The sequence below is a fragment of the Brassica rapa genome, chromosome A01 (genome assembly GCF_000309985.2).
Source record: "Brassica rapa cultivar Chiifu-401-42 chromosome A01, CAAS_Brap_v3.01, whole genome shotgun sequence".
Taxonomy (NCBI): domain Eukaryota; kingdom Viridiplantae; phylum Streptophyta; class Magnoliopsida; order Brassicales; family Brassicaceae; genus Brassica; species Brassica rapa.
In genome coordinates, this window is record NC_024795.2 from 14,574,196 (window position 1) to 14,602,179 (window position 27,984).

A 27,984-nucleotide genomic window follows, 5' to 3' on the forward strand; every position below is an offset into this window, starting at 1 on the left:
ACAATATATTGTTGAGAGTTTTAAAATAAAAAAATAAAATAATATGTAGTTGTAGATATAAAAGTTTAACCTATGTTAATGAATTTATGTTTATAAATTTATTTTTCTAAAAAATATAATATAGTTTAGGAATTTTAACACATTTTGATGATGAGTGATAATTTATTTAAATGAAACTATTTTAAAAATAAAATAGATAAATTTACCCATATTTAATTCATATAGTACTTCTATTTTAATATAATACATAATAAAATTAAAAAATATATAAAATAGTATAGAATTTTATTTTCTTGTTTTATAGTAAATTTTTAATTAACATTGAATTATAAAGTTATATTAGTATTTACAAAATTAATTAAGTGTTATTTTATAAAAATATTTAGAAGGTTGGTAAGATTTTGTTAGATTCTTTCTCAACAGAATTTGTTATACTTAAAAATCAATTTATATTTATATTTGTTTTATTATTAATGTACTTAATAAAATATGTCATATTAAGTAATTTTTTAGATGGTCCTAGTATGACATGTTAACAATAGATAAAAAATAGGACTCTCTTTAAATAGATTAGACTTGATTTTAACCCGCACTTCCGTGTGGATATTTTTTTTTATTTTATAAATATATTTGATATCATTACATATTTTTAAATATATAATTTATATTTAGGTATTATATTGATATATGATATTTAAGTCTTCTTTTATTTTTAATTATTTTTTTAAAAAATTAGATTGTTTTAATTTTTACAACATATATAGTTTGTATTTCCGTGATGCATTTAAAAAAGTTATTTTTTTATTATCTAAGATTTTACTTTTATAAAATTTGAAGTATTATCATTTTGAGTTGAATATTTATTTTAAAATTTTATATTTTGTCAAAAAAACTTTGAAAATTACACTACTATTTTTAAATTTGGAAGATTACATGAATTTTGAATTTTTTTTGTTACTACATTAATAAATAATTTTATGAAAAGTAACTGAGATTTTGGTAATATTTTCTAAATTTTTCTCAACAGATTTTATTATAAATACAATATAAATAATTATAATTAAAATTTGATTTGTCATTAATATTTTAAATGAATCACTAAAATTTTATAGTTTTTAATAACATATATTTTAAATAGTATATGAACTAAATGTTATTATATACAATTATATTTGTGTGTATAATGTTTTTTTAAAATATACTATTGAGAGTTTAAAATGATAATATATAGTTGTAGATATAAAAGTTTAATCTATGTTAATAAATTTGTTTTTTTATCAAAATATTATATAGTTTACAATTTAACCCATTTTAATGATGAGTGATAATTTATTTAAATGAAAAAAAAATAATTTTTTTTTACTTACCTATTTAATATAATTTTGTCATATTTAATTCATATACCACTTCTATTTTTATATAATACAAAATATAATTATAGAATTTATTAAAAATAGTATATAATTTTTATTTGCTTGTTTTATAATAAAATTTTAGTTAACATTGATTTATAACAATATTATATTCCTAATAACGAAATTAATTAATATGTTATTTTATAAAATATTTAAATGTTTAAATAAGATTTTGTTAGATTATTTCTCAACAGGTTTTGTTATAATTAAAAAAATAAAAATAAAATATATAGTTGGTTTATTATTAATGTAAATAATCAAATATTTCATGTTAAATAATTCTTTAAGTAGTCCTACTATGGATGACAAAAAAAAAAAAAGTAGTCCTACTATGACTTGTTAATGGTAGATAAAAATATGACCCTAAATAAATAGATTAGATGATTAACAACATATTAATGAACTCTCTTGTTGAGGTGTTGGAGCAGGATTTATTACACAAATCTGGTCCACTATAAACCCAATCGAAGCGGAATAGACAGGCAGAAGACATGATCTATCGGTGGAACCCAATTATTTCAGCCCAAAGGTTTATCTCATAGCTCGAGGTAGCGAGCTCAAGTACAGATAACAACCAAGACCATGTCATTTCACAGTCAATCGGTTACACAAAAGGCCAAGATCTTCGGAGCAAGGAATGTCACGTCTTAGATATACGGAGTAGTTGAAGCGAGCTGAGCAGTCTAAGGAACGAGCCAAGATCATTATTTGAGACACATTTTTTGACTTACTCACTTGAGACCTAGAAAATGCTTTTTGATCCGTATTATTTTGTGTTTTGTTCTTTGAATTCATCATATTCATTGTCAATAATATTACTCCAATTCGAGCAAACTATCTTGAGACATTTCCCATCGTTTTCCTAAACCTTATTCTATTCACATTAAAATTCTCATTGCGGAATTTAGCTCTCACACGAATTATTACAGTTAAAACTCTATAAATTAATAATTTTGGTTATTAGTTTATGAAGTTATTAATTTACAAAAGTTTCATTTTTAGATTTTTCTATTTAGAGTTTATCTTTTATATAAAATAACAAAATAATTAATTTTACTATATATATACATTAATTTTGTTTTTGAAATTTGACTTTAATAATATTTTTCTTATATTGCTTCATGTATATGAAATATGTTTTATAAAATTTAAATGGTGTTTTAGATATAGTTTTAATAAATATTATCAAAATATATTATTTTTTTAAGAAAATAGAGGTAATATCATTGTGAATATAGAAAACCATACAATATTTTATTTTTACATATATAATATATATAAATTATTCATTAACGATTTTAATGAGACCATAGATTTACACATGATTTTCTAAAAAAAAAGTTATCTTATTATTTTATTAATTTATGTCATATTTTGAATATTAATTTATCGCGTTTGTTAATTTATCGAATATTTAATTTATAAAGTTTCAACTGTATATCTAGTCTATTAAAATAGAGTCTTACAAAAATTTATATTATTATTGTACTCATTCATTAGTAAGTTAACAAATTAAATAATATAATATAGACTATTAATATGTCATATTTCTATTTTTTCACTGACTCATTGTTTATTGTCATATTTTGGTGGTATTTTAACAATTGTACTTAGCCATTATTAACATTTACATTATACCTAACCAAATCAATATATATCTATTTTATTAATATGAAAAATATAAATAATTGAACATCTAATCTAATAGCTTAACGCTTGCAATTTTTTTGTTTTATAAGTATTGTAAATAAAACATATAACTCGCGTTTTTACAACATTGTTTTGTCTAAATCAGTATCATAATCTATTTTTAATTTATATCCCTTTGTCTCAAAAAAATTATGTTTACATTGTACTAATTAATTCTTTATTAAAATACATTATTTGTCTTCTCTTAATTTTCTGTCTATTACTTGAATTTGGTGCTTTTAACTTAGTACAAATCAATCCTAATTATTGGGATAGAATAAATTTGTGTTGTGTAATATATATGTAGTTTTCCAGGAATAAAAATTAAAATAAGACATTAGGTACCAAACAAAATTAGGCCATTTAACAATCTTCAAAGGCAATATATGTTTAATAAACAAAAAGAAAAATTCTGAGAAGATCATAAAAATAGTTTTTGGAGAAATTGGTTGCATACCATAGTTCGACTGTTATTTTTTTAAAATACGTTCAATCAAAAATATTTTAGCATTTGAATTTAGAGTTTGGTGATTATTATTTAGGGGATAGGATTGGGCTTATAAACTTATATAAATGTTTTATTAATTATTCTTAATGATTTAAAGATTTAGTTTTGTTGTTTTTAATTACAAACTTAAGATTTTTATGAAAATCATCATTCTTTGAAGGTAAATTTGAAAAGGTGTACCAAATTTATGGTAAAATTAAAATTCACTTTAGTTTTTTTTTACTAAAATAACACACAAAAAGGAAAAATGATTAAAATAGATTTAATTAGAAGGTAAAAGCTTCTTATAGTTTTTTTTGTCACTGAAAGCATCTTATAGCTTTATTCTATAGTTATATATGAATATAAATAAATAATTAATAAAAAATATCTTTTGAGAAAAAAAACTTTTTTCATTTTGATGTTTGCTAAAATACATTATTTGTCTTCTCTTAATCTTCGCAGAAGTTTGTCACTTTTGCATGTTGAATGTGAAGCACTAATTTAGGCAATGAAATGCATGAAAATTCTCCAATATTCTGATGTAGTTTTTACGATGGATTGTTCCCAGTTGGTAAAGATGGTGTCGATACCTAAAGAATGACCCGCTTTCTCTACGTACATGGAAGAATGCAACTGCAGCAAGATTTTCTTCCTTCACTTCTGGATCAGATATATTCTTAGAGCACAAAATATTTTGGTGGATAAGCTTATATGTGGTGCGAGGAATTCTCTTTTAACTTTGCTTTATGTTGATTCAAGTCCACCGATTTTATAGTTAGTTTCTAAGTGATGTGAAAAATAAAAAAAAAAGTTGTTAACAAGAAAGAAAAAAAGGAGTTTTAATGAAAAGGGAAACGTGGAAACTAACCTCCTTCTTTCCTAGTCTCCACGCATCTGTCTCTGATTCTGTTTCCACTTCTTTCTCCGGCGACGGCCAACCATCGTGAGAGAGATGGGTGTGGATTACTACAACATACTGAAGGTAAATCACAACGCGACGGAGGATGATCTAAAGAAAGCTTACAAGCGTCTCGCGATGATCTGGCATCCCGACAAGAACCCTTCCACAAGGCGAGACGAAGCGGAGGCCAAATTCAAACGGATCTCCGAGGCCTACGACGTCCTCTCCGACCCTCCGAAGCGCCAGATCTACGATCTTTACGGCGAGGAAGGCCTCAAATCCGGCAAAATCCCCGATTCGGAGGCTTCCTCCTCGAGGACGCCGCACTTCTACCACCACCAGCATCCCCCTGACGCCGCCTCGTTCCGTTTCAGCCCTAGAGACGCTGATGACATCTACGCCGAGATCTTTGGACCTGAAGGCGGCGGAGGTGGACACAGAACGTTTCGCGATGGGAGTTTCAGGAACAGTCATTACAGTGAGCTGAGGAAAGCTCCAGCCGTGGAGAATCCATTGCCTTGTACTTTGGAGGATCTCTACAAAGGCGTGAAGAAGAAGATGCGGTTATCTAGAAATGTCTACGATGCTTCTGGGTATGCTTCCTTCATGCATCGCTATTGTAAATGACTAGGTTATACCTTTAATACAATGAGCTAAAAGATGCCAATGTCTGCATATATAGAGATGAATTTGAGTTTATATACCATTGAATATGACTGGGAAGCGGCTGATGTCTCTTAAGACTTGTTATGACTCTGTGTTGTTTGGTCTTGTAGTAAAATGAGGGTGGTTGATGAGATATTGCCCATAGAGATAAAACCCGGGTGGAAGAAAGGCACAAAGCTCACTTTCCCTAAGAAAGGCAACCAAGAGCCTGGAATCATACCTGCAGATATCATCTTCGTGGTTGAGGAGAAGCCGCATCCTGTTTACAAGAGAGACGGAAACGACCTTTTGGTCAGTAAGGAGATCACTCTTCTTGAAGCACTGACCGGTAAGACCCTTGATCTGATAACGCTTGATGGAAGGAATCTCATGGTCCCACTAACCGATATCATCAACCCCGATCACGAGGTTGTTGTTCCGAACGAAGGGATGCCAATCTCTAAAGAAGCTGGAAAGAAAGGTAACCTGAGGTTGAAGCTTAACGTGAGATATCCGTCGAAGCTGACAGCAGAACAGAAGTCCGAGCTGAAGAGAGTTCTTGGATGATGATGATGAAATGTAGATAGCAAAAGTAGAGGAGATGATAGATTGTGAATGGTAGGATGGATGGATTCTTCTAAGGGGGCTTGGATTTGAAAGCCGAAGAACAGATTCAAGCTTGGCTCTGGTCTTTTTTTTTTTTTTTTTTTACTTCTCTTGTTTGGAATTAGACATTTTTTTTCCCTTTTCTAAATTCTATTTATTTGATGTGGTTGGAGGCCTTTTAATATGCAAGTGTACTCCAAATATTGGAGAATGCTTTGTAATCTATTTATAACTGAGGTCTGATAAGCTCATGCTCTCGCCACCAACACTCGGCCCTAATTCACAGTGTGCGTGAAGGTCTCTTCTACGAGGATCAAGCTACGAAGCAGAGGTGTTTCCATAGCACAAATTGAATCTACTAGAAAATCAGTGGAGGAGGTATCACCAAACTCTCTATCTATTGAGTTCGGCCATTTCTATGCTAATCTGCTTTACGAGGCAGATAACCGAAAACCCTATTGAGAGTAACTTGATTCAGACCAGGAGGCCGAACCGAACGAGATTAAGATAAGGTGATACAATTTACTGTGGATGAACTCCGAAATCTACCGTCGGGTTCACAGTTCTTAACTCGTGGTTTGGGTCAGTCACCTACATGCATTCGCTTCTTGGAAGCTACCCAGCTCAGTAAAATTCTTAGATTCCTGCAACACTTGTCAGCGACTTTTGGGTTGAGTCGATATTCAGGCATCCAAGAAAAGTATATGGGCTCAGCATTGAACAATGGAGCTATATCAAGGTCTGGGGAGATAGCTAATGGCAGGAATGTGTCTTCTGTTGCGGATGGAGTTCTTTCATGGATTTTCACACGATCCTCTAGCGAGGAACAAATTGGGTTCGAGAAGACAAAACCTCTGCGAGAAAAAAAACGCGAGAACTTAAGCTACAAGGGAGCACTGCAGACTGTTGAGGACCTTTGTCTTGAAGAAGGCTGGAAGAGAGAGGAGGCTTCAGCAGAGTTTACCCATGTAAGTTATGAATCTGTGCTGAGAAGGCCAAGTGAAGAGCTAAATGAAAGTGGAAATGGTTTTTTTTAGGGAAGTTTACTAAAATAATTCAAATTAGTTCAGTTATTACTAGCGTATAGCATAAAAGTTTTAAATTACTAAAATATTTTAATGGACGAAAATACCTTTATTAACAGTTGTGCCCAAATCTAATATTACGAAAATGCCATTTAAATTTTGAAAGAAATCGTCGACGGCAGATTTGTTTCACAGAAAATATATTTTTCCGGATATAAATCTGTTAATTAAAACTATCGTTATATTAACATCTGCCATGTATATGGTGGAAGATTTTTTAAGTCACGACAGATATTTTAGAGGTGGCTACTTTATCTGGCCGATTTAACGTTGTCACCAAATTTATATGTTTAAGTCTGTCGCATGAAGTAACCGATTTTTTAAAATTGTCAGTTTTATTTCAGAATTGTTAGATTTTTAAGATCGATTTAAAAGTACGTACGACCAACTTTCAATGGGAAATAGATATAAATTTTTATGACAAATATGTTTATCAGATTTAAATTTCTGATCGACTTTTGTTTTTATTTGGTGGCAGACTTTTAAAATTGCCACCTTTGACGTCAGACTTTTAAATTAAATTTTAATTACTAGATTGGGACAAACAACTTGTAGCAGACATATCCACTCGAATTTCTGGTTAAATTCACATAGATTTCGGTTTAGTTTAAATAGGTTTCGGTTTAAATTATTTTTGGTTTTAATTAATTTGTAAAATTGGTCTAAATCAATTTATTTCCAATTTTTTTTTTTTTTGTAAGCTGGCTTTCATATTTAAATTGCAAAAGAGAAAGAAAAATACAATACAGGCTTCAGGCCTCAGTAAGCTTTGGGCTTTACCCAGTGCATTTAGAGTTATAGAGACACATATCAGTAGAACCTAAGGCCCAAGTAGAAGTAAACAGAGAAAAGCACTCAGTCGTTTGTCGTGGAGAGGGAGTTTGTGAACGCTTCGTTTTCATCGTCGTAGTTTATGTTGTGAGGAACCACAGCTGCATCATTGCCGAGGAAGCGCGAGGATTCGTTTGCCTAAAGCTTAGTAGCTTGTTCCGGATTTGCTTGTCAATGGTGGATATGAGAGTGTCCGATGACTTGTAGGTCTGGCGGTGGAGTCTTGCATTACGCTCGTTCCAAATCCAATAGATGGTAGCTTGAACTGCGAGGAGGGTAAGGCGGTTGAGGTCCTTATTACTCCTTAGTGATTGTAGTTGCTGTAGTGTACTCTCCCAACCAACTAGAGCCTGCACTTGACATCTCCTTGCGATTACTTCCCATATCGAAAAAGTGTAGGAGCATTCGAAGTATAGGTGATTCCTACTCTCAGGATGACCATTACAAAGTAAGCAGGTCGGATCAACAGCGATTCCCCATCTAATCATTCTATCTCGCGTTGGACAGCGATCAAGTAACACAAGCCATGTATGGAAGCTATGACGTGGTATACCATAGGAGTTCCAGACCACCTTCGCCCAAGGTACCAGCGGTTGCTCGCCCTTGAGATAGGTATAAACCTCACCCATATTATACTTGCTTCTTGCTCTACCTTCCATTACCCACTCATAATAGTCATTGCTCTGTGACAGTGTAATGGTCGTCAAGTGTATTTGTAGAGAGACTTGAGCGTCCGTATGCGCAGATGGTAGGAGCCAGCGACCGTTGCAGTAGAGAGAGGCAACAGATGCTGACCGTGGAATGCCCAAGCGCGAAGAACCTGCATTTAGATAGGAGTAGAGATTCCCCATCGGAGACCAGTTGTCATGCCAGAAGCTGGTAGTCTCCCTGGTTTAAACAATTTCTAACCTTGGTTTAAGCTAGTCATTGCACAATGTTCTCTAATTAGGTATACCGTCTTTGTCGTCTTCTTCTTTTTACGTTTCATTCAGCAACACGTGGTCCCCTTTCATGGTGATTTACAACGGATTTTTTGATTTCATATTAATCGGAGAATAATGGAACACATAATTCTCGTCTCTGGTAAGTGAAAGTTGAATTTTATAATTATTTATTAATTATTTTATAATTTTTTATTAATATATGAATTACTAATTAAAATTCTTACGTATTATAAATTTTTCAACAACTTCTTTTTATACTATACTCATCATTTATAAATAAATCTTAGAAATCACTCAACATTATCTTTCCAATTATATAATAAGAATTTATTTATTACTTGATTACTATTTAGTTATGTGTTTTCTGTTTCTTAATTTTAAAATTTTTTTATTAAAAGATATTTTTGGATAACAACACAATATATATACATATATATACATGAATTATTATTTTTAGACTTTGGATCATTCTAATTATTATTAATTTTAATCACTTATCTTATAAAAAAAATCAAATTCGTTTTTATTTTTAGCTAATTAATATATTTTATTTATTATGGGTATAAATGATATTAACCACTCTAACTCTTCACGTGAAAGCTCGAACGCGAAAAATCACTTTGAGTGGTCGACACAAACGTTGTTAAAAATGATGAAAGGAAGTTTGGATAAATTATCGCATTAGGTTTTCCAATTATGTTATGTACAGCTTCCTACTTCTGTTAGATATTTGTAAAAAGCTTGCATTGCCATTGTACGGTTCTGGTAGAACTCAAATCCTCCAAAAAGGGGATTCGATCCATTGGGTAAAATAGGAGAAACTTTGGAGCCCAAGAACATGAAGGTGGTCTTGGTTTTTGTATAATTTATAAATTTAACCTGGAGTTTTTGTATAAACAATAAAATGCTAGGTATATATATATATCGTAATTATTAATTTATGATTTCGATAAGACCATATATATAGATAGGAATTTTTAAAATGTTATAATTTTATGAAATTGTGTCATATTTTATACAGGTCCAACTTGAGATCGGAAGAATTTATTAATTTACCGTGTTTAATTTATAAAGCATTAATTTATCGGATTTCTGTAAAGTAAACTAATCACTTATATATTAATTGAGAAACATTACGACCTTTAAGTATAGCCACGTGTCATCACCAGAATAAAATTCAGAATCCTTAGAAAATATGTTGGTCCAATTAAGTATATATTATACTTTTCATTAAATTAATCATAAAATTAATTAAACTGTACAATTACTATAATATTTTCTTTCGTTAAATAAAAGCTACGAAATTACCAAATATGACTAATATATAAGACAATTAATGATTCTAATAATAAAGATTTGATAACAATTTATATTCCATCCATCATTTTTATTTAATTTTATATTATTCAAATAAACTAAACAATCAAATTAGCTATAAAATTAAAATATAGATTTTTTCGTAGTTGTTATATTTTGAATTTAAAATTAACTAAAGCTGTTAAAATTATTATGTTAAAAATTAATGATCAATGGTTTAGCATTCCTTATATATTATTAGAGAAACATTTAAAAAGTTTAGAACATGCAGTTTGTACTAATTAAAAAAGTATCATGCTGAGTTGTCACGTAATTGAAATGTTAATTTGTTTACGTTGCGGCTTGAAAATCAATTGAAAATTTTGTTAGTCCAAAATTAAATTGCTAGAAAATATTATATTGTATAGTATGTTTATCATGGACCATTCATTTATCAAATTGAAATTTATTATTATTATTTCCTTAAATAAAATGTACGAAACTACCTATTATAATATATATATATAGTAATTAATGATTTTAAATAATGAAGATCTGCTAATAATCTGTATATTTTCTATCATTTTTTTTAATTCTGTATTATTAAAATAAATTACACAATTACATTAATCATATATTAAAAATTTTGATTTTTTTGTATATGTTGTATTTTAAATTTTTAAAAACGAGTATAAATTACTTAAACTATTAAAAGTTTCACATAAACTTTTGTGATCAATGTTTAAATTATTTTCTATAATAAGATACAATGATAATAAAATCATATAAATAAATTATTTTATTTTAATAGGTGTTTATGTTAATATATATATATATATACTCCATATTGTTTAAATTTAATTTTATATCATATACGATAGATAAGATTGATTGTTTTGATTTATTTATCCTAAAATGATTGTGAATAAACAAGAGCGCTCATTTGATTGATACATGCCAATTTAATATGTAATAATAATTGATTTCTTAGTTATTTAATATATAATTATTATTTTATTATTTCATAATATGCAGAAAATTATAAAATAAGTAATTAATATAAAATATTTATTATGCACAAAGCGCAGTTCTTAAACTAAGCATGTATCTCTTTAATAATTTTGAATCTTAAACATTTTCTGAATCTCAAGCCAAAATAAAAGAAAGAAATGAGAATAAACTCAAAAATCAATATTTATATCGAGCAATAACCAAAATGACACAAAAAGGAGAAAAATATCAAAAATAGATAGGATTGACACGTGAACGTACTAATAACCTTAATTAACTTTGAATTGCTAAATCATGATATAAAACCGAGCTGGCATAGTTTCTTTGTAACCAAATAGTAGACATGAGATTCTTCGGCCTAAACGTTAGGTTTTTCTGCGATAAATAATTTTTTGACCTAAAATATTTTTAAAAATGAGATCAGTTCATTAGTAAAGAAATTATGTAATTAACAAAAAAAAGTTAAAAAAAAATTGTTTAAGGGCCAAAAATATTAATTCGATCAATAATATAAATTTTATTTTTCATACGATATTTCTTAAATAATTTTCGTATGTGCAAGTCTTTATCCTAGTAATATTGTAATTTTGACTGTTTCGCTTTTTGCTCCAAACCTTAAAGCATTATTCAATTTTTTTTTGTTAACTAGCATTATTCAATTTTGACCCCACAGTTATTGTCGCATTCATATACACGAACAGATAATAGTGACAGGAAACTACAATTGAATAGGCTCCTCAAACTGATACAACCAAATATATCAAACTGATGGTAGACAAATTTTTTTAAGCAACAAGTCGAGAAAGGATACCAGAAAAAAATTACCAAAATAAACTAGTTATAATCCTGGTTATCTAGACTAAACCAGAAACCCCAGAAGCGGGCAATCATCAGGGGACGCTACTTTAGCTTTGGCTTTTGCTTTTGGTTTAGCAGCAATCTTCTTGCAGTTGCTGCAGAGCTTACCATGTGTATATAGCAGACAGTTCAGATCAAACTTGAGCTCATCCGGAATCCTGTGGTTGAGGTGAACATAGGTTCTGTTCCTGTCTGCGGTTTTCGGGACCCAACCTAACGCCTTGGAGATCTCAAACACCTGTTTAAGTTGGTTTTATAACTCCCATCTTTGAAAGAAAACAAATACCAACCATTAGAACTACTGAAACTACTCACATGTGTGTCGACTGGGAAATCATTGTGCTGGAGGTTGAACATCAGAACACAAGAAACCTGTCATTCATCAATACACCTCCAATGTCAATTTCCAAAACGATCTTTATCTTAATGTGACATTGATACCAAGAGTTCTGAGCATAAGAAGGTTGTTAAAAATTGTTCCTTTCGAGTGACAAAAGAAAAGCCAGAGTGAGAGAGGACTCTTACAGTTTTGGGTCCAATTCCCTTAAAATGAGAGAGCTCAGTTTTTACTTCTTCTACCGTCAAACCGCGCAGATACTCCAAACACAAACTGCCTCTTTCTCTCTGCAAACGGCTCAAAATGTTTTTGATACAGACGGTCTTTTTCGGGGCCAATCCTCCACATCTTATAGCATTCTCAACGGAGTTTGGCTCAGCAACCAAAACCTACAAGGGATGCAACAAAATAACTTTTCTAACCAACAAACAATGCAAAAATGTAACACTTTACGTATCTAAGTGATTGAACCTTGACATTATATACAATCCAATGACTAACACAAAGCTTTTCAACTAGACAGCATCAAGACAACCTCACTTACATCTTCCCATTTCGGAAACGCAGCCTTAAGAGATGCAAAAGCCCTTTGAGAATTGGCCTCAGTGGTATTCTGCGAAAGAAGAATTTTAACAAGCCCATCAAGCACACTTTCTGAGTCCACCGAACACTGTGTATCGTGACCATCAAGTGATCGGAGTCTCTGACGGCGGTAACTGGCGAACTCGGGAGGGAACCCGTGGAGCGACAACAAAGCATCCCTTACGTCTCTACATTCGTCAGCGCTAGGTCTAAGGAGTTCCGGATAAGGATCGCCGCCGTCGTCTTGGAGTAAGCGTTTCCTTTTCAGGGATTTGCTCATCACGGACCGGTGCAACATTCGGATCGGTTTACTCGTTTTGAATCGACTGGTTTTTGTACCGGGATATATCATGCAAACTGGATCAGCTTCTTTTTTTTTTTTTTTTTTTTGCGAAATGGAAATGGAAATAGGAATTGGATCAACTTTACAGGTTAAGTTTTGTATAATCTAATCTAATCAATATTAAAAATAATTCCCTCTGATAGTTTTTTTTTTTAATTTTTTCATAAAAATAACAGTTAATGAGAAAAATGACATGTTGTCCAAAAAAAAAAAGAGAAAAATGACCAAAATATTTTACTGAAAAAGAAAAATATATTTATATTATGGTCATTTTCCTTATTAAAGGCTATTTTTGTAACAAAAATTTAAAAATAGCTAGTTGAGAGAATTGTCCATCTATTAATATAGAGTTCTATTTTTATCTACTTAAAGAGTTGTCATTTAAATTTTTGACTTATTTCCATTTTTATTCGAAATCTAGATTAGTTAACCCTAGGGTTATAAATGTTTTTTTATCATTCATTAAAAGTTAGGGTAAAAATAGTTAGTGTAAATATGAAAAATGGTAATATGAATGTGGTATTTTTGGCAATTTCTAAATAAATATCCACATAATTTAGTCTTAACAATTATTTTTTTTATATTTATTTGACTATCCTATATTTGCTGAAGTTTGTTAAAGTACTAATATTTGATAATATGCACATGAAAATCAAATCTTGAATGGCAATTAAGTTTTCTTTAAGTACTCAATAAAATCTGATGCTTTTAACAAAAAAAAAAGACAATTAGATTTTCTTTAAGTATTCAATAAAATTTTCTTTAAACCGCAATTAATATCAGTGGTGAATACATGTTACGAACATAATTAATAAGAAAACTAGGTGATAATCCGCGCCCTGCGCGGAGTTAAGAGACTTATAGTTTATCACTTTAAATATATAGGTATTAGAAAAATAAAAATCATAGAAAGAAATATTACATTTTATATGGTAAAAGATTTCACGAAATTGTGTATGTCTATATAAATTAAGCTTCGATTTGTTTTTTAAACTTGTATATTTGTTTTGTTACTTTGAAGTATAGGTCCTGGAAGTAAATTTCTAAGAGTAAAAAAAGCTTATATAAAATAAATTATGAAGTAAAGTTAAACAAAACATTGGCAATAGTGGCAATAGAATTATTGTTTTCATAAATAAATTATAAATATAAAATAAAACATAGGATAAGCAATAGAGTCTAATAACATAAAGAAGAGACTCTCTCTTTCTACAGCGAGCCACGTCACTAAATGGATTCGTCAGGAGTCGACATGTGTCCAAAGCCAAATACACTGCGTTTCATTAAAAAACCAAACACTGTGTTTCATTAAACTTTGTCTTACGTTGGTTTTTTAATTGGATCTGGGCCTTACATTATTTCAATTTGTATTAGGGTTTTCGTATAGATTTTGTCTCCGTCACTCGATGAAACTTATATCCTGAATATGGCTAAAGCAGCGATCATCCTTTTCGATCTGAAGACCGGACGATGCTCCTCCACCATTCAAGTCCGGTTGCTCCGCTTCTTGGAGTCCATGAACCTCCGATGGGGTAGCGAACTCATGGGAGTCGATATGTTTCTGCTTGATTCCCAGGTTTGTTCTGAACCTTTGCCTGAGTTCATAAGTACTTTGGTTTTTTAATTTAAATGTCTCAACCGTCTTTAATCCTTCTACCAACAATTCATGTTTAGATCTTCAGAACTGATTAGTGATTGTTTTTAATATTTTCTTCAGAACCGTCCGTCGTGTTGAATCTTTATTACAGGATTTTCTTATCATTTTTTGTTTAGTCGACCATGATGCCGGCGACGGTGAATGTGAACCGGCTTGCAATTCACATGCCTAATCTGAAGGTGGGTTCACTATATTCCCTAGCCGGTTTTGATGTGACCCGATGTAATCAGAATTACCGACTGTCGGACTCCTCTATGATGGTTCGTTTCAGCGATTCAACATGTTTTGATGAGATAACCGAACCGGCTATTCCGATCTTTCCGGTGAGCTGCTTGGTCTTGCCAACACAAACACTCAGCTTCCAGGTACTGCTCTTACCTGTAAATTTGTCTATTTTGTTTAGTTATCTAATAATTATCATTCCACAGACATTATCGGTGAGATAACTGCTGCGAAGAGCACTGTCACCGACCCTCCACATGACAAGAACCATTTGATGGCAACCATTAAAATGGATAAGTAGCTAATTCTTCCATATTGATCCATTTAGATTTTAATACTGGTTTTCTATTTGAAAAAATATTACATTTTTTTATCACTTTTCTTATGTACGTGTTATCAGTGATGTTTCGGTCACTATGAGTATGTTCGACTCACAGCCTGTCAAGCTCCACAATCAACTTGAATCAATGGGAGGTGATCCAAGGGTTCTGGTTGCAACCAGTATCAACCCCAAAATTGTGGGAGGTAATTACTTGAGCTTAACATCACATAGTCTCCTTTTAAGTATTCTCAGTACATTAAAAGCATTTTTATTTTTCAGGTCATCTGTTTCTGAATGCCACTTCAGGCACACACATATATTTTGACAAGGAAACCATCGCAGGGGAGACTTCTACAGGCTGGTTGCCCAAGACACTGGTCTTAAGGGCTACGACAAGGTGGAATCCCTGAGCATAGCTGATCTCAATGAATTTGTCAATTCTGCTTCCTCTCAGGTGTTCCAACCATATATTTTATTTGAGTATAGAATGAATTAAAGTTAAAAGTTTGATGCTGCTGATTTACGAATGTAGGAGATTGATTTCATCTGCACCGAGAAGGTCACTGGTATCAAGCTGGACAAGGGATGGTGCTACGTTTCTTGCTCCAACTGTACCAAGAAGCTCCAACGCACTGTCTCGGCTTTCACATGTCTGGATTGTAATAATACTAATGCTGTTGGTGTTCTGAAGACTGATGTATGTTCAATTTGTTCACACCGTATTTACTTTCATTGGCGTTTGTGTCCACACACATAGTCAACTTTGAGTTTTGATACGTGTTAACTGACTGCTAGGTATCGGGTGGAGATGTCCATTGGAGATGAAAATGTTGAAGGCCTCTTTGTTTGTTTTGATGGGGTTATGACAAAACTGCATAATATGAGAGCCTATGAAGCTTGCCATCTTTTGGTATGTTTTTACTCTGCCTGTCATGCATCTTCGTCTTGAAATTTTACTCATGAGATTGCATTCAACGGTTGCTTCCTCATGCTGGTGATGGTGTGAACCCGTGGGACACTCCGGCACCTCCATCTGTTGCAGACATGGAGGGTAAAACCTACAAGTTCCAGGTCAAGGTCAGTGCATACAACTTCACTGAAAACCATCAAATTTTTACGATCTCCTGCATCCTTAGTGAAGGTGACCGTATTCCGCTCCCTCAGTTTGTTGCCAATGTAAGTTCCATGTACTAAATTACGGTCAGTTAGCTTCACGGTATATATTAATTGGTTATTTTGATCTGAATAGGGAGTTGATGATGACAATGGAGACGACAACAGTGGTGCCATCTCGGTTCGTGTTAAGGTGGAGACTGGTGGTATCAGTCAGGTGCAAGGATCCTCGGGAATTAAGAAGAAGGCACGTACGGCATGGGTGGAGAGGATTGGAAACTTGAAGTTGTGCAGTATTTTCCGCTTTCAGTAATGCTTACGCATGTGTTTTTTTTATCCATGTTTTATTGACCACTTAATCTTTGAATCTTGGTTATTTTATATTTGGTTACAGACGAGCTTATCACGTTTTCCAGTTGTTCTGTATTTAAGATTTTTATTCATATTTGGATCACTGAAATACTGCTTGAAATGGAATATTATTCTATTAATATTACTTGAGTATTCATTTTTGATGTGTAAACCCTTCGCTACAATAAAAAGACAAAGACCAACAGTTCAGACAATTAAATTCGATATGTTTACGTTTCATATCATTTTACTTAACATATAATATATCATAACAAAAGATCATGACTGGGAATATTGGTCCCTCGGATACAGCTCTCTCCTCTTGACACCATGCATCCTTTCACGTTATGTCGCCGTCAATATCCGCTGCGTCTTTGCTATGCGATGACAATCAATAAAAGTTAAAGACAGAGTTTGAATCAAGGTGCTTTATATCTTCCTAGGACAGTCTTCGCTCACAGCCAGTTGTATGTGGCGCTATCACGAGTAACAACACCGGAGGGGCTTAGGATATTAGACGATACCTCTGATTTAGACGGTGTGGATGCAGTAACCAATATTGTCTAGAAAGAGATCTTCAAGGGCCTTCGAGACGCAAAGACTAGCATTAAGTAGGTTTAGATGGTGTGATATCTCAGTTTTGTTTTTATTTCTAATACTGACTTTATCACTTTCATTGCAGGGAAAGCAGCCAATGTGTTCCTGAAGAATTCTTAGCTTCGACAAGGATATCGTAATAGAGTGCACTCCGCATCAAATTTTCAAAATACTCAGACTCCCTCTTTTCTATCGTTTTTCCTTCTAATACTCTGATGAAATCAATACTCAGTTTTACAAAGGTTTGTAAAGCTTGATGGCTTCATTTTGGAGTCTGTGACCCACATATATTATGTTTCAATGGTCCAATATATCCAGAACATCTTAATTTATTACCATATGCTTACTAAAAAACTCATAAACAAATAGAATCCCCAAGAATAAACACTACTAACGTGCATCTAAGCACTTATAAAAAGAATAATTTACCAACGTGCATCTAAGCACTCACTTATATAATAATATATACAAGTCCGACCTCAAGTGAAGCATTCATTCACACGATATTAGATAACAATTACTCAAATTCTGTTGTTGGTCTAATTGAAATACAAAATAACTAAAGCCTTAACTGTTGGCCTTAAATTTGGTAAAATATATTTACTATAAATAAATGGCCCTATAGGCCAAGATTATCTTACTCAATATTATTTCCATATCAACAAACGAAGGTATCAAGATTAACCGGATTATTAGCAATCACACCAACAACATCAACTACGCCTCAAACCATATACTCAAAAATAATTTTGTTCCCATATTCGAATACTATAATTACGGCTAAAATTCAAGCTGTCAATTATTAGCAAGAATATTGAAATCTTCAATTAACCGCAGTAAAAACATATATCTCCGTTTGAATAATAAAACACAGCACCACAGACACAAAACAATATAAAAGCATCCACAGTCAAGCATACGAAGTAACTACGTCCTTACAATATCTCAAAAGAGAAAAAAAAAACATGGCGTCCACAAATCATGCTTCTGTCATATTGGCTGAAGAAGCCAGAGAGACCACTCAAGCATTCCAAGCTTTAGCTGTGACCCATTCAACTGATGCCTCATCCGGTACCGAATAACCAACGGCAATCCAAACACTCGACCCCAACTTAACATAAAGAAAATTTACACAAAATTATATATTTTACAAAAACCGGTCCGTCAAGCATTCCAAAGCTTCTTAGTTTCCACTTATTATCTGAATTCATTCATGAAATCTATTGTTGTTAATCAAGTTTGTAATAAAGTGGCTGTTCTCAAATGTCCCAGATAAAAAGAAGGTCATATCAGTAAGAAGAAGAAAAAGACAAATAACAAATGTTTTACAAATTACATATGTAGCTTCGTTTAAATGTAATGAAAGTCAATTTATCATCATTATAAGTCCAAACCTTTTATCAACCATGGTCGAGAAACAAGTACAAGTGACCATGATGGCAGTAACAACAAGCTTGACTTGCAAGTAATTGAATTTTGTTTTGTTGCACCGAACCCAGACTTGCAAAAGAAAATAAAAAGGGCGAATATGATGGATTTAGTGAAAATTTGTATAAATACATAACTCCATTACAGGTTAACTAAAAATAAAATAAGGAGTGAGTCTGACATAACCTTTTCATTTTTTAGTCATAAAACTTGAGCTTTGGAAAATTAATATTGAAAATGATTAAACCACAACCAAAGATTAATACATCAGAAAATTGTAAAAAAAAACTAACAAGATATAACAAATATAATTACAAAATTACTGAAATACATAAAATAATCCATAATGCATAATTACAAGGGTACACATCTATAACTATATATAACATATTTCAATCCCCAAGCAATTCGCATAGCTTCAACAAACCTGCATACCGAAAGAAGAGCACCCTCACCGGCGGAGGAAGATGAACCTTTCACTATATGCATTGAGCAGATTGTAAAAGGCGGGTTTATAAATTTATTGCAATGCAACCATATCTATCATCATCAAGGCATAATTGATTGGATCCGAATGAACATAAGATGCCATACATGTCGAGACACAATATTTTAGTAGAATTTTTTCTCATTTTTAAGAACAATAAGTTGTACTTAATTTATCCATTTTAAATAATACATTTGTCGCCTTTGTTGATTTTTGTTTTTGTTTCTTATTTCTCCATTTCTTTTTTATTAATAAAAGAAATAGTGCGATCAATTACATAATATATAAATAAATATAACCAAAAATATATCACACAAAAAAAACAAACAAATGCCAAAAAAATCACCATTGTTAATATTATAAGTATCTAACATTCTACTAACCAAATACAATAACTTTAACAAAGATTTCTCCAAAAAAAAACATCATTACCCATTATTTTATATACCCTCACAAAATTATGATATAATAGTATTAGAAATCAATATTTCATTTTCTTTTGACCAAATCCGATTAATTTATTTATTTTATAGTGTATAAAATTGACATATAATTACATATTCTAAAACTTGGTCCATCAATTCCCGCCCGTAGGGCGGGCCTATTCTAGTAATAATATATGAAAGAAACAAAATATAAGAAAATAATATGGTGAGGATGTATTGAGAAGGTCCGCCATGAGTGTTTGCTTGCAAGAATGTTTGTCGTAAGGATGTATTGAGAAGGTCAATATGGTGAGGAATTGTAGATAGAAAGCCTTGTATATATATATATATATAAAAGGTGTGGTGCTAGGGTAAATAATGATAACTAATCGTCATCTTTATTTGCGTAATGAAAATTAATATTGATTGTCCATCACTTGCCATAAGCATGTTCGTAATTCAAATTCACGTCGGATTCGATGGACTATTAGTCTATAATAAAAACAATTACATATATTGGTCAACGCAAATAAATTAAAACTCAATCAATGTCGATGAATAAATGAGTATGTTTAAAATAGGAATTAATGTTATATTTAGCTCAAAAACATTCCTAATTCGACAGTAATTTTCTATTACCAAAATCAATTACATTAATGAGTACGTTTAAAACAGGAATATGTGTCATCATTCCTAATTTTGAATATTATGAAGATCATTCCTTGTGTTTCAAAAAATATGAAGATCAGTCATTTGCACACAAATAATGCTAATTGACAATGTATAATTGATTTTTGAAATGTTCAGGGAGCGGGAATAAATGCTATAATTGCAGAGCGCTTGGAAGGCATTCTTGATAGGGTTCAAGAGGAAATGACATTATTATGAAGTGCACTGTATTTTATACCATTTTAGAAAAAATGTATCTAGCGTAATTTAAACATCCGATGTACAGTGGACAGCTTAAAATTACCTGCATAAAACAAATCTTGGACCATAAGAACTATATGAACTTTAAAATTTGCTCTGATTCATACACATTATATACAGGGTCCTCCTCTTTATAACTTTTGAAGATGTATTCTTCAGTATTTCATATTTAACGGTGTAAATATTATATATTAAGTTTAAATAAAATCTTCTGAGCAAAATATATTAATTTGAATAAAATCCTCTTAACATATATGGTTTTTTCAATATTAAAGTAAAAAATATATTTTATGATTCAAATATCATAGAAAACACATTTTCGCGTCTAAAGATGTGGTTTAAGTAAAATCTTATTAACAAATATGGTTTTTTCAATATTAAAGTAAAAAATCATATGTGTGATTCTAATATCATAGAAAACATATTTTTGCTTCTAAACATTATATAATAAGTTTTAAAAAAATCTTCTTAACAGTATGGTTTTTTAATATTAAAGTAAAAGTAGAATTTATGATTCAAATTTCATAGAAAACACATTTTTTGTTTCTAAAGAAAACTATTTTTGTTCAATTGGCTAACTTTTGTAAATTGTTCTTCAGGAGAAATGATTTTTTTTTATTATTAAAATTGTCGAATAGATTTTGTGCTTATAGAATATCATTTTAAAGAATATAAATAAAATCACGTCTATTAGACAAAATCGTGAAATGCATTGGTTTTGCTTGGACCAATCAAACAAATTGAGTGTAAACTAAGTTAGAGATCACATTGCATACACACTAACAAACATGTTATGTAAATGTGAATATAACATTATGTTAAGTTACAATTAATGAATAATGGCAAAAAATGTAATAAGTCTAATAAAGAGAGGATGATTAATTAGAGAGGGTGAGAGTGAATATGGTGTTGCCATATCGAAAATGGCATTCTTGTTATTAACACATGAGCTTAAGTTTAGTCTCTAATGATGCTCCTCCTTTAATAATAAAGGGATACTGGAATCACGTATTAGATGTTTAAAATAAGCAAACATTTTCTCATTTTTAATAAGATGGAAAATTATCACAAATACCACATTCATAGTTACAATTTTTTTTGTTTACACTAACTATTTTTATTCTCGCTTTTAATAAAGGGTAAAAAAATTTATACCCTTATAGTTAACTAATCTAGACTTAGAGTTTAGAGTTGAGATGTGTGGTATAGTTTTTGGAATCTGAAACTTAGAATTCTAATAAATATCAAATAAATACTTAAAAAATATTAAAAGAAATTTTAAAAATAGTTTGAAACATAAATTTTGAAAAAACAATTTTTAGAAAAAAAATTTATAAGAAAGTTCGAATTTGAAAAAGTATAATTCGAAAACATAAAAAAATTATTTTTATTTTGTTTTATTAAAAAAGTTATTTATTACATATATTTATAGAACAAGGGTATAAGAGTCTTTTGTCACTTAATGAAAAATTTTTTTTTTTTTTGAAAATATCTCTTTAGTAGTGGTAAACATATATAATAATATTAAGAAAATAGTAAAGATGAAAATTCCCCTAATAAGATGCTAATATTTATGTCTCAAACATATTATTTTTTAAAAATCACACTTAATTCTCATGCGAGATCCAATTTTCTTAACACTAATCGCAGCTATTAATTAATGGTGAGTATTTTTTTGTTACAAACAAAAGAAATAACAAGACTACTGGTAAAACTAATCCCAAAGTTGATCGTGGATCTATGAATCAACAGATTAAAACCAATTGTTTTGAAATCTCAGTGTAATCCACAAAAATGTGACATATATTTCCAGTAATAATATACATATATATATAAAATCTTACAATCGCTAACTTTGTATCATATAGTAGCAGTTTTAAATGCACAAACAAATATTGACGTCTTATGAATCTCATCAAGAGAAGACATTAAAAGCTTGACCCGTTCTAGCAACCTTAATGAAGACATCTTCAAGAGTTGTGTCTGCGAGTCCCCAAGCAAAGACGGTAAAATTGCTCTTAGCCTTCTCAACCGCCTGAAACACCTCTGAGATCCGAACCTCTTCCTTTGGGAGCTCAAACTTCTGGGTCCCTGCGATGTGATATATCTTCTTGGCGTTTGGGGAGACATCTTGAATCAGCCTTTCCACGTTTCCCTCGTGTTCTGAAGAGGTTGTCATTGTAAACACATAAGATCCACCATACCTTCCTTTCAGCTCTTTTGGGTTGCCTATGCATTGCAAGCTTCCGTCTACGAATATCCCTAGACGGTCACAAAGAAATTCTGCTTCTTCCATTGAGTGAGTTGTAAGGATGATGGCAGTGTTTTGCTTTGCACGCTTGATGACTGTCCATAGATTCTTTCTTGAGGCTGGATCAAGTCCTGTGCTTGGCTCATCCATGTAAACAACCTGAAAAAAAAGGAGTTTGTTAAAAGATTCATAGAGCTCAACTCTCTGGCCTATTATGAAGTGTGCAGTCCACAGCCATGTTCTTTATTGGGCATGGATGATTTTTTTATCATTGTCCATTATAGACCGACCAATTATAACCCAGCATAAAAAAATGGTTTGTCTGGACAAGTTCAATTGGCTGCTGGACAGATTATTTGACAGCTCTAGCTCTAGGTATACTTCTTCTAACGCTTCAGTCAGATAATAATCAGACAATAGTGTACCTTAGGGTTTCCGATAAGTGAAATGGCAACACTCAGCCGCCTTTTCATACCTCCGCTGTATTTCCCAGCAGGTTTATCAGCAACTCCTCCGTGGAAAAGGTTGACACTCTTAAGAGACTCTTCCACGGCCTAATGAAAGGAAAATAAGGATCGGAGATCGATTGATGATCCCAGAATTTGAGATTTTAGTAACTTTTGTAGTAACGCAGAGTCTAGACAAGTAAGATTGATAACATACTTGGATGAGCTCAGAGCCTTTGAGATTCTTAAGTCTCCCATAAAACAGCAGATGTTCTCTTCCTGTCAGCGTTTCCCAGAGTAAACTGATACACAGCAGACAATAAGGGAACAAGACAACAACTATACTCTCTATGTGCTCTTTTGCCATTTTTTTGGGAAGAACAAATGAATGGAAGTTATGAGTTCAATTACTCGTGCTGCGGGCAGACGCCCATGCTGGTGTATACTCTGTCCATATCATTGCATATATCCAAACCTCGAACAAGCCCTGTTCCGGATGTTGGTTTCAGGAGCCCAGTCATCTGGTCAGGAAAAGACAGTATATATTACTATAGTTACAAGATATATAATCTATCATACACTTCTATGGTATTATAAGCTAAACTTAACAAATCACAAAATGTTTTTCCCATTTTGGTACTAACCATATTGATGAAAGATGTTTTGCCAGCACCATTAGGTCCCAACATGCCAAAGCATTCTCCTGAAGGCACAGCGAGGGATAACCCACGCACTGCCAACTTCGGCGGGTTCCCATCCCTACCTGGATACACCTTCTTCAGGTTCTCACAAACAATCGCATGGCTTGTGCTCGGCTCAAGCATCAACTTCTCAACTTTTTCTATCTGATTTACACAATTGTTTTCTTTATTTCAGAGCCTAAAGAATCAAGAAAATGAAATATATGGTGTTCCATTTATTATACCTCCTGAGTGACATCTGGTTTTTCCATTTCAACTACGACTTTGGAGCCTTGCCTCTGCAAACTAGGCCTTCTCATAGAAGGGGATTTCTGGAAAGGGTTGGTCAAGAAGAACAACGGGTCTTTTCCAGATGAAACAATCTTGTCAATATAGTATGCTGCAATGAGTGCTAGAAACCACTCAACGATAATGATGATGAACACTTCATCCATTGCACTATCACCAAAATCTTTCCATTTCATCCCATCTGCCCCTCTCAAGTTTCCGCGGAAAGAAAATTGTGAGAATTCATAGAGTCCACGGAATAAGGAGAAGGCAGGATACAACTCGAGGACAATGATCCAGCCTCCTGGAAAAGTATTAAATGATATGCAATCGTGAGAAAAACACATAAACGAGTGCAGTTATAACTTTCTTGTAATAGCTTACTAGGAAATGATGAGTCTTCAATCAGAAACTGGAGTAAAAACGAGCCCACAAGTCCAGATAAGAACACGTATATGTAAGAAGAAACTACAAGTTAGAGATAAGAGGAAGCCCATTAATTCCTTTAGTTCCAATATGTTGTTGAACATAATTCAAGAACTACGGTTTTTGTACCTGTTGATGTCTTGACCTTTGAAAATATTGAAGAAACTAGAAAGCAAAGAGCAATTTGCAGATTTACATAGAGAAAATAGAACGTGAACTGGATACTGTAATCATTAATCCGAAAGAACTTGAGTCCTGTGAGGAACCAGAAACTATCATAAGCCTAGAGAGTGGAAAATTTTCTAGTTAAGAAAACATTTATAAAGCAGTATTACCTATTGCTGACCCAAATATCATCAGGGCTATAAAGTAGAGCATGGATATGGAAAGAAAATAAGCGTAGGAAATCATCCAATAAGGACCATCTCCTAGCCCATGCATTTTCATTATGATTCTTAGACGCTCCTGTTTCTCATACACCAATGACGACAAGATCACCTGCACACACAATGGCTCTTAGTTTGTAAGTGCATATCTTGTGATGGATTTTGCCACCCCCCCCCCCCCCCCCCCCAGAATTTAAGTGTTTAATATGTATGGATCATCGGCCCCTAAACCATCCAAAAATATATATGTATGGATTATCTATTAAAATTTAAAAGCAAACGTACCGGGAACAGAAGAAGAATAACCCATGTGAAGAAAAGAGGGCCAATTAGAGATGCGATGTCTAGACGAAGTTTTCTTTCTAGTTTAGGCACTTCTTTGACATATTCGAACAACATTTTTGTTCCAGGGCCTTGCAGAAAGTGAAGGTAAGCATTTGACACCTGCAGTTTGGCAAAGCCCTAAGTCCGTGGAAAATGTTGTATATTTATTTTCTTGAGTACATGTTTAATTTCTTCTTACCAAATTGACTAAGCCAGGAACTCGAAGCAACGTTGAAGGCCTATCATTTGTGCCGTTTCTGTATGTTGAGTTGTACCAGATGTGCACATTGAAGTTGTTCCTATCCGTGTTCAAAAGGTCGTACGCTAAGGAAACAAGAAAACAGACAGGACGAGTCAGAAGTCTCAGGTACGCATAACTTATTAAACATGGGGTTATATATATATATATAACAGAAAAGCTGAGCAACAACCTGCAGCAATCTCATTTATCTTCCCCTCGGGATTTCCTTTCCGATAACCTTTGAATATCACATCATTGACCTGTCTGGAGTTATTTCGCCAGAGATTCAATCCTTGAGCACATCTCAGCTCTGTTTAACACAAACCATTAAGTTAATCGTCTCCTCACATAGAAAATAGTATGCTCAGCAAACATGGGACTAAATTACATTAAGAGCTATTCAGTAACATCCAATGTTCAAGAAATTGGGAAGTAATTAGTCACTTCATAGAGCACTAGTTTCCAGGCAGGCTAATAGGCACCTCTTAACATCAACAGTATCGGAAACTTAATACCTTTCTTAAACTTGAGAGTTTCTTCTTCGAATGAGAACGGAAACGCAGCGTTTGAAATGCACCCAGATTGGATATTGTAGATTGAAAGATTTGACGCAATCCCTGGATCAAGATAATTGGTGAGTTCTGACTCTGCCTCAGTACCCTGATAAAATGATTTCCGAAAAAAGAAGAGCTAATTAAGACACAGAGGTATACACTTCATAGTGGAAGAAAACATGATTCGAACAGAGAACTTACCAAAACATTATAGGCTAAACCCTGCAAAGGATCAGAGATGTTCACTGTTACAGAACTAGGTAGCAGATTCCCAAATAAACCTAGAGAAAACACATGAAGGTTATTAGTTCCAGAGAAAATTAATATAGACTACGCCCAAAGAAGAAGAGAGGCGTACGCACTTGTTCCAAGGGAACGGTTATTCCCAGTAAAAAGTATGGTAACAGGACAAGTTCTTGTTCTTCTGCAAGTTTCATCAGGTAGGCCCATGTACGGAAGGAAAGTAGTATTAACAGCACGGCTTTCAGGACGCGGGACTTGTAACAATGGAGGCCATCTCGGAGGACTAGATATGGGACAAAAGAATGCTTGATCTGAACTCGAAAATTCTATACCGCAAGTCTCGTTTAAGCAGTTACCATTTTGATTGGTGACAATACATTGACAACCACAACGATTATTGTCCGCGTTATTAACCACTGTATCGAAAACGATTTGTAAAGCCACTAGCATTAGGCAGAGGAGGAAAGGGATCATGATGAGCCGAACGTTGCTCCATATGTTCCGTTTCTATACCAACACACATACATACAAAGAGTCGTATTAGAACTATAGGAAACTGCTATAAAGAGAGTAAATGAAAATGGATACCTGATAGGTTAAGTTTTTCCTAAGCAAGGCATTGGCTCTCGTCAAGAAACTGGCAGTACCAGGATCCGCCATTGATGAAGAAAGAAGACTTACCGAATCTTCGTCTCCTTGTCTCTTTCTTATATCTTACTCTTCTTCCTCATTCAATAAAATAGGATTCTGATTATTTTTGTTAATTCTTTTTCTTTTGGTCAACGAAATCAAGAAAGCGACCATGTGAAAATTTCAAGTAGGAAGCTGCTAATGATCCCATAACTAGTGCAAGAGGAAGGGTTTTAATTATTATTTTTATTTTATTACTGAATAAAGGAATATAATATTGTTAATGACTTCACCTCAGACGTAATGACGTGCAAGTAGTGGATTTTTAACGTCTCACGTAAATGTCGGGGTTATTTGGTTGACTGTGCTATTACCACCGTTTAAGAAGTATATATATCTTTGATCAAATTCAAACCAATTTTCGTGTGTGGAAGCTCTACTTGGACAAGAAGCAATGCACGATCTGGATTAAAAAAGAGTAGAAAATGAAAGTCTCTGTTACGAAACAGTCTTCATTATTCAATATCATTTTGACATTTTCTCGATATTTAGCTAATTAGTTGCCAGTTATTCTTTCACAAACATGCAGCCAAATTTCCAGTAGTATACATGAATATTTCCAAACCTCTCTACATGTCATGACCACAGAGGCGTGTTTGATGTATATTTAAAAAAGCATTTGCCTTAGGCCCCAAATAATATACAATTTTAAGGATCTTAAAATTTTGAAAGTCTAGTATTATAACGCCCCGACCCGCCCACGGCTAATGGGCCACCCACGCCCGTTCTGTCGGTCCGTGGACCCCATCCCGTCTGACGGTCGGTCCGTTAATTTTTCAAAGGTTCGAAATCATTGTTTACTGACCCTGCAATCACCACCCGACATTTTCCTGTGCTTTGGCCTCACTCACACGCTATCGCGAATCACTTCCCGATAGGTCACCCGTCCT

The 27,984-nt window shown here is 32.6% G+C and overlaps 5 protein-coding genes and 1 long non-coding RNA gene across 6 annotated transcripts; 3 read left to right on the forward strand and 3 right to left on the reverse strand.

Annotated features, from left to right (window-relative positions):
• Nucleotides 1-1,571: 1,571 nt before the first annotated feature.
• Nucleotides 1,572-5,995, forward strand: LOC103874066 (dnaJ homolog subfamily B member 1). The gene is made up of 2 exons (XM_009152478.3): nucleotides 1,572-5,088; nucleotides 5,272-5,995. The coding sequence occupies exons 1-2, from the start codon at nucleotides 4,547-4,549 to the stop codon at nucleotides 5,705-5,707; spliced, it is 978 nt and encodes a 325-aa protein (XP_009150726.1). The 5' UTR covers nucleotides 1,572-4,546; the 3' UTR covers nucleotides 5,708-5,995.
• A 1,747-nt stretch (nucleotides 5,996-7,742) lies between these two features.
• On the reverse strand, nucleotides 7,743-8,513 carry LOC103874501. The gene has a single exon (XM_009152928.1). The coding sequence runs from the start codon at nucleotides 8,511-8,513 to the stop codon at nucleotides 7,743-7,745; it is 771 nt and encodes a 256-aa protein (XP_009151176.1).
• A 3,076-nt stretch (nucleotides 8,514-11,589) lies between these two features.
• Nucleotides 11,590-13,211, reverse strand: LOC103874059 (putative DNA glycosylase At3g47830). Its single transcript, XM_009152469.3, has 4 exons — nucleotides 12,653-13,211; nucleotides 12,297-12,497; nucleotides 12,087-12,143; nucleotides 11,590-12,009 (listed from the first exon to the last, which is right to left on the reverse strand). The coding sequence occupies exons 1-4, from the start codon at nucleotides 13,040-13,042 to the stop codon at nucleotides 11,773-11,775; spliced, it is 885 nt and encodes a 294-aa protein (XP_009150717.2). The 5' UTR covers nucleotides 13,043-13,211; the 3' UTR covers nucleotides 11,590-11,772.
• A 1,248-nt stretch (nucleotides 13,212-14,459) lies between these two features.
• LOC117125756 lies at nucleotides 14,460-15,644 on the forward strand. Its single transcript, XM_033275559.1, has 5 exons — nucleotides 14,460-14,609; nucleotides 14,807-15,013; nucleotides 15,094-15,209; nucleotides 15,313-15,437; nucleotides 15,514-15,644. Exons 1-5 carry the CDS (start codon nucleotides 14,460-14,462, stop codon nucleotides 15,642-15,644), a joined length of 729 nt encoding a protein of 242 aa, XP_033131450.1.
• Nucleotides 15,645-15,694: 50 nt separating this feature from the next.
• LOC117126519 lies at nucleotides 15,695-18,999 on the forward strand. Its single transcript, XR_004449133.1, has 2 exons — nucleotides 15,695-15,931; nucleotides 16,030-18,999. It is a non-coding gene; the product is annotated as an uncharacterized LOC117126519 (long non-coding RNA).
• A 3,313-nt stretch (nucleotides 19,000-22,312) lies between these two features.
• Nucleotides 22,313-27,975, reverse strand: LOC103874043 (ABC transporter A family member 7). Its single transcript, XM_009152451.3, has 16 exons — nucleotides 26,993-27,975; nucleotides 26,524-26,911; nucleotides 26,363-26,442; nucleotides 26,123-26,267; nucleotides 25,798-25,917; nucleotides 25,566-25,690; nucleotides 25,328-25,486; nucleotides 24,992-25,154; nucleotides 24,786-24,911; nucleotides 24,615-24,698; nucleotides 24,188-24,534; nucleotides 23,907-24,107; nucleotides 23,674-23,783; nucleotides 23,480-23,564; nucleotides 23,242-23,370; nucleotides 22,313-22,975 (listed from the first exon to the last, which is right to left on the reverse strand). Exons 1-16 carry the CDS (start codon nucleotides 27,062-27,064, stop codon nucleotides 22,481-22,483), a joined length of 2,829 nt encoding a protein of 942 aa, XP_009150699.1. The 5' UTR covers nucleotides 27,065-27,975; the 3' UTR covers nucleotides 22,313-22,480.
• Between the last annotated feature and the right edge of the window lie 9 nt (nucleotides 27,976-27,984).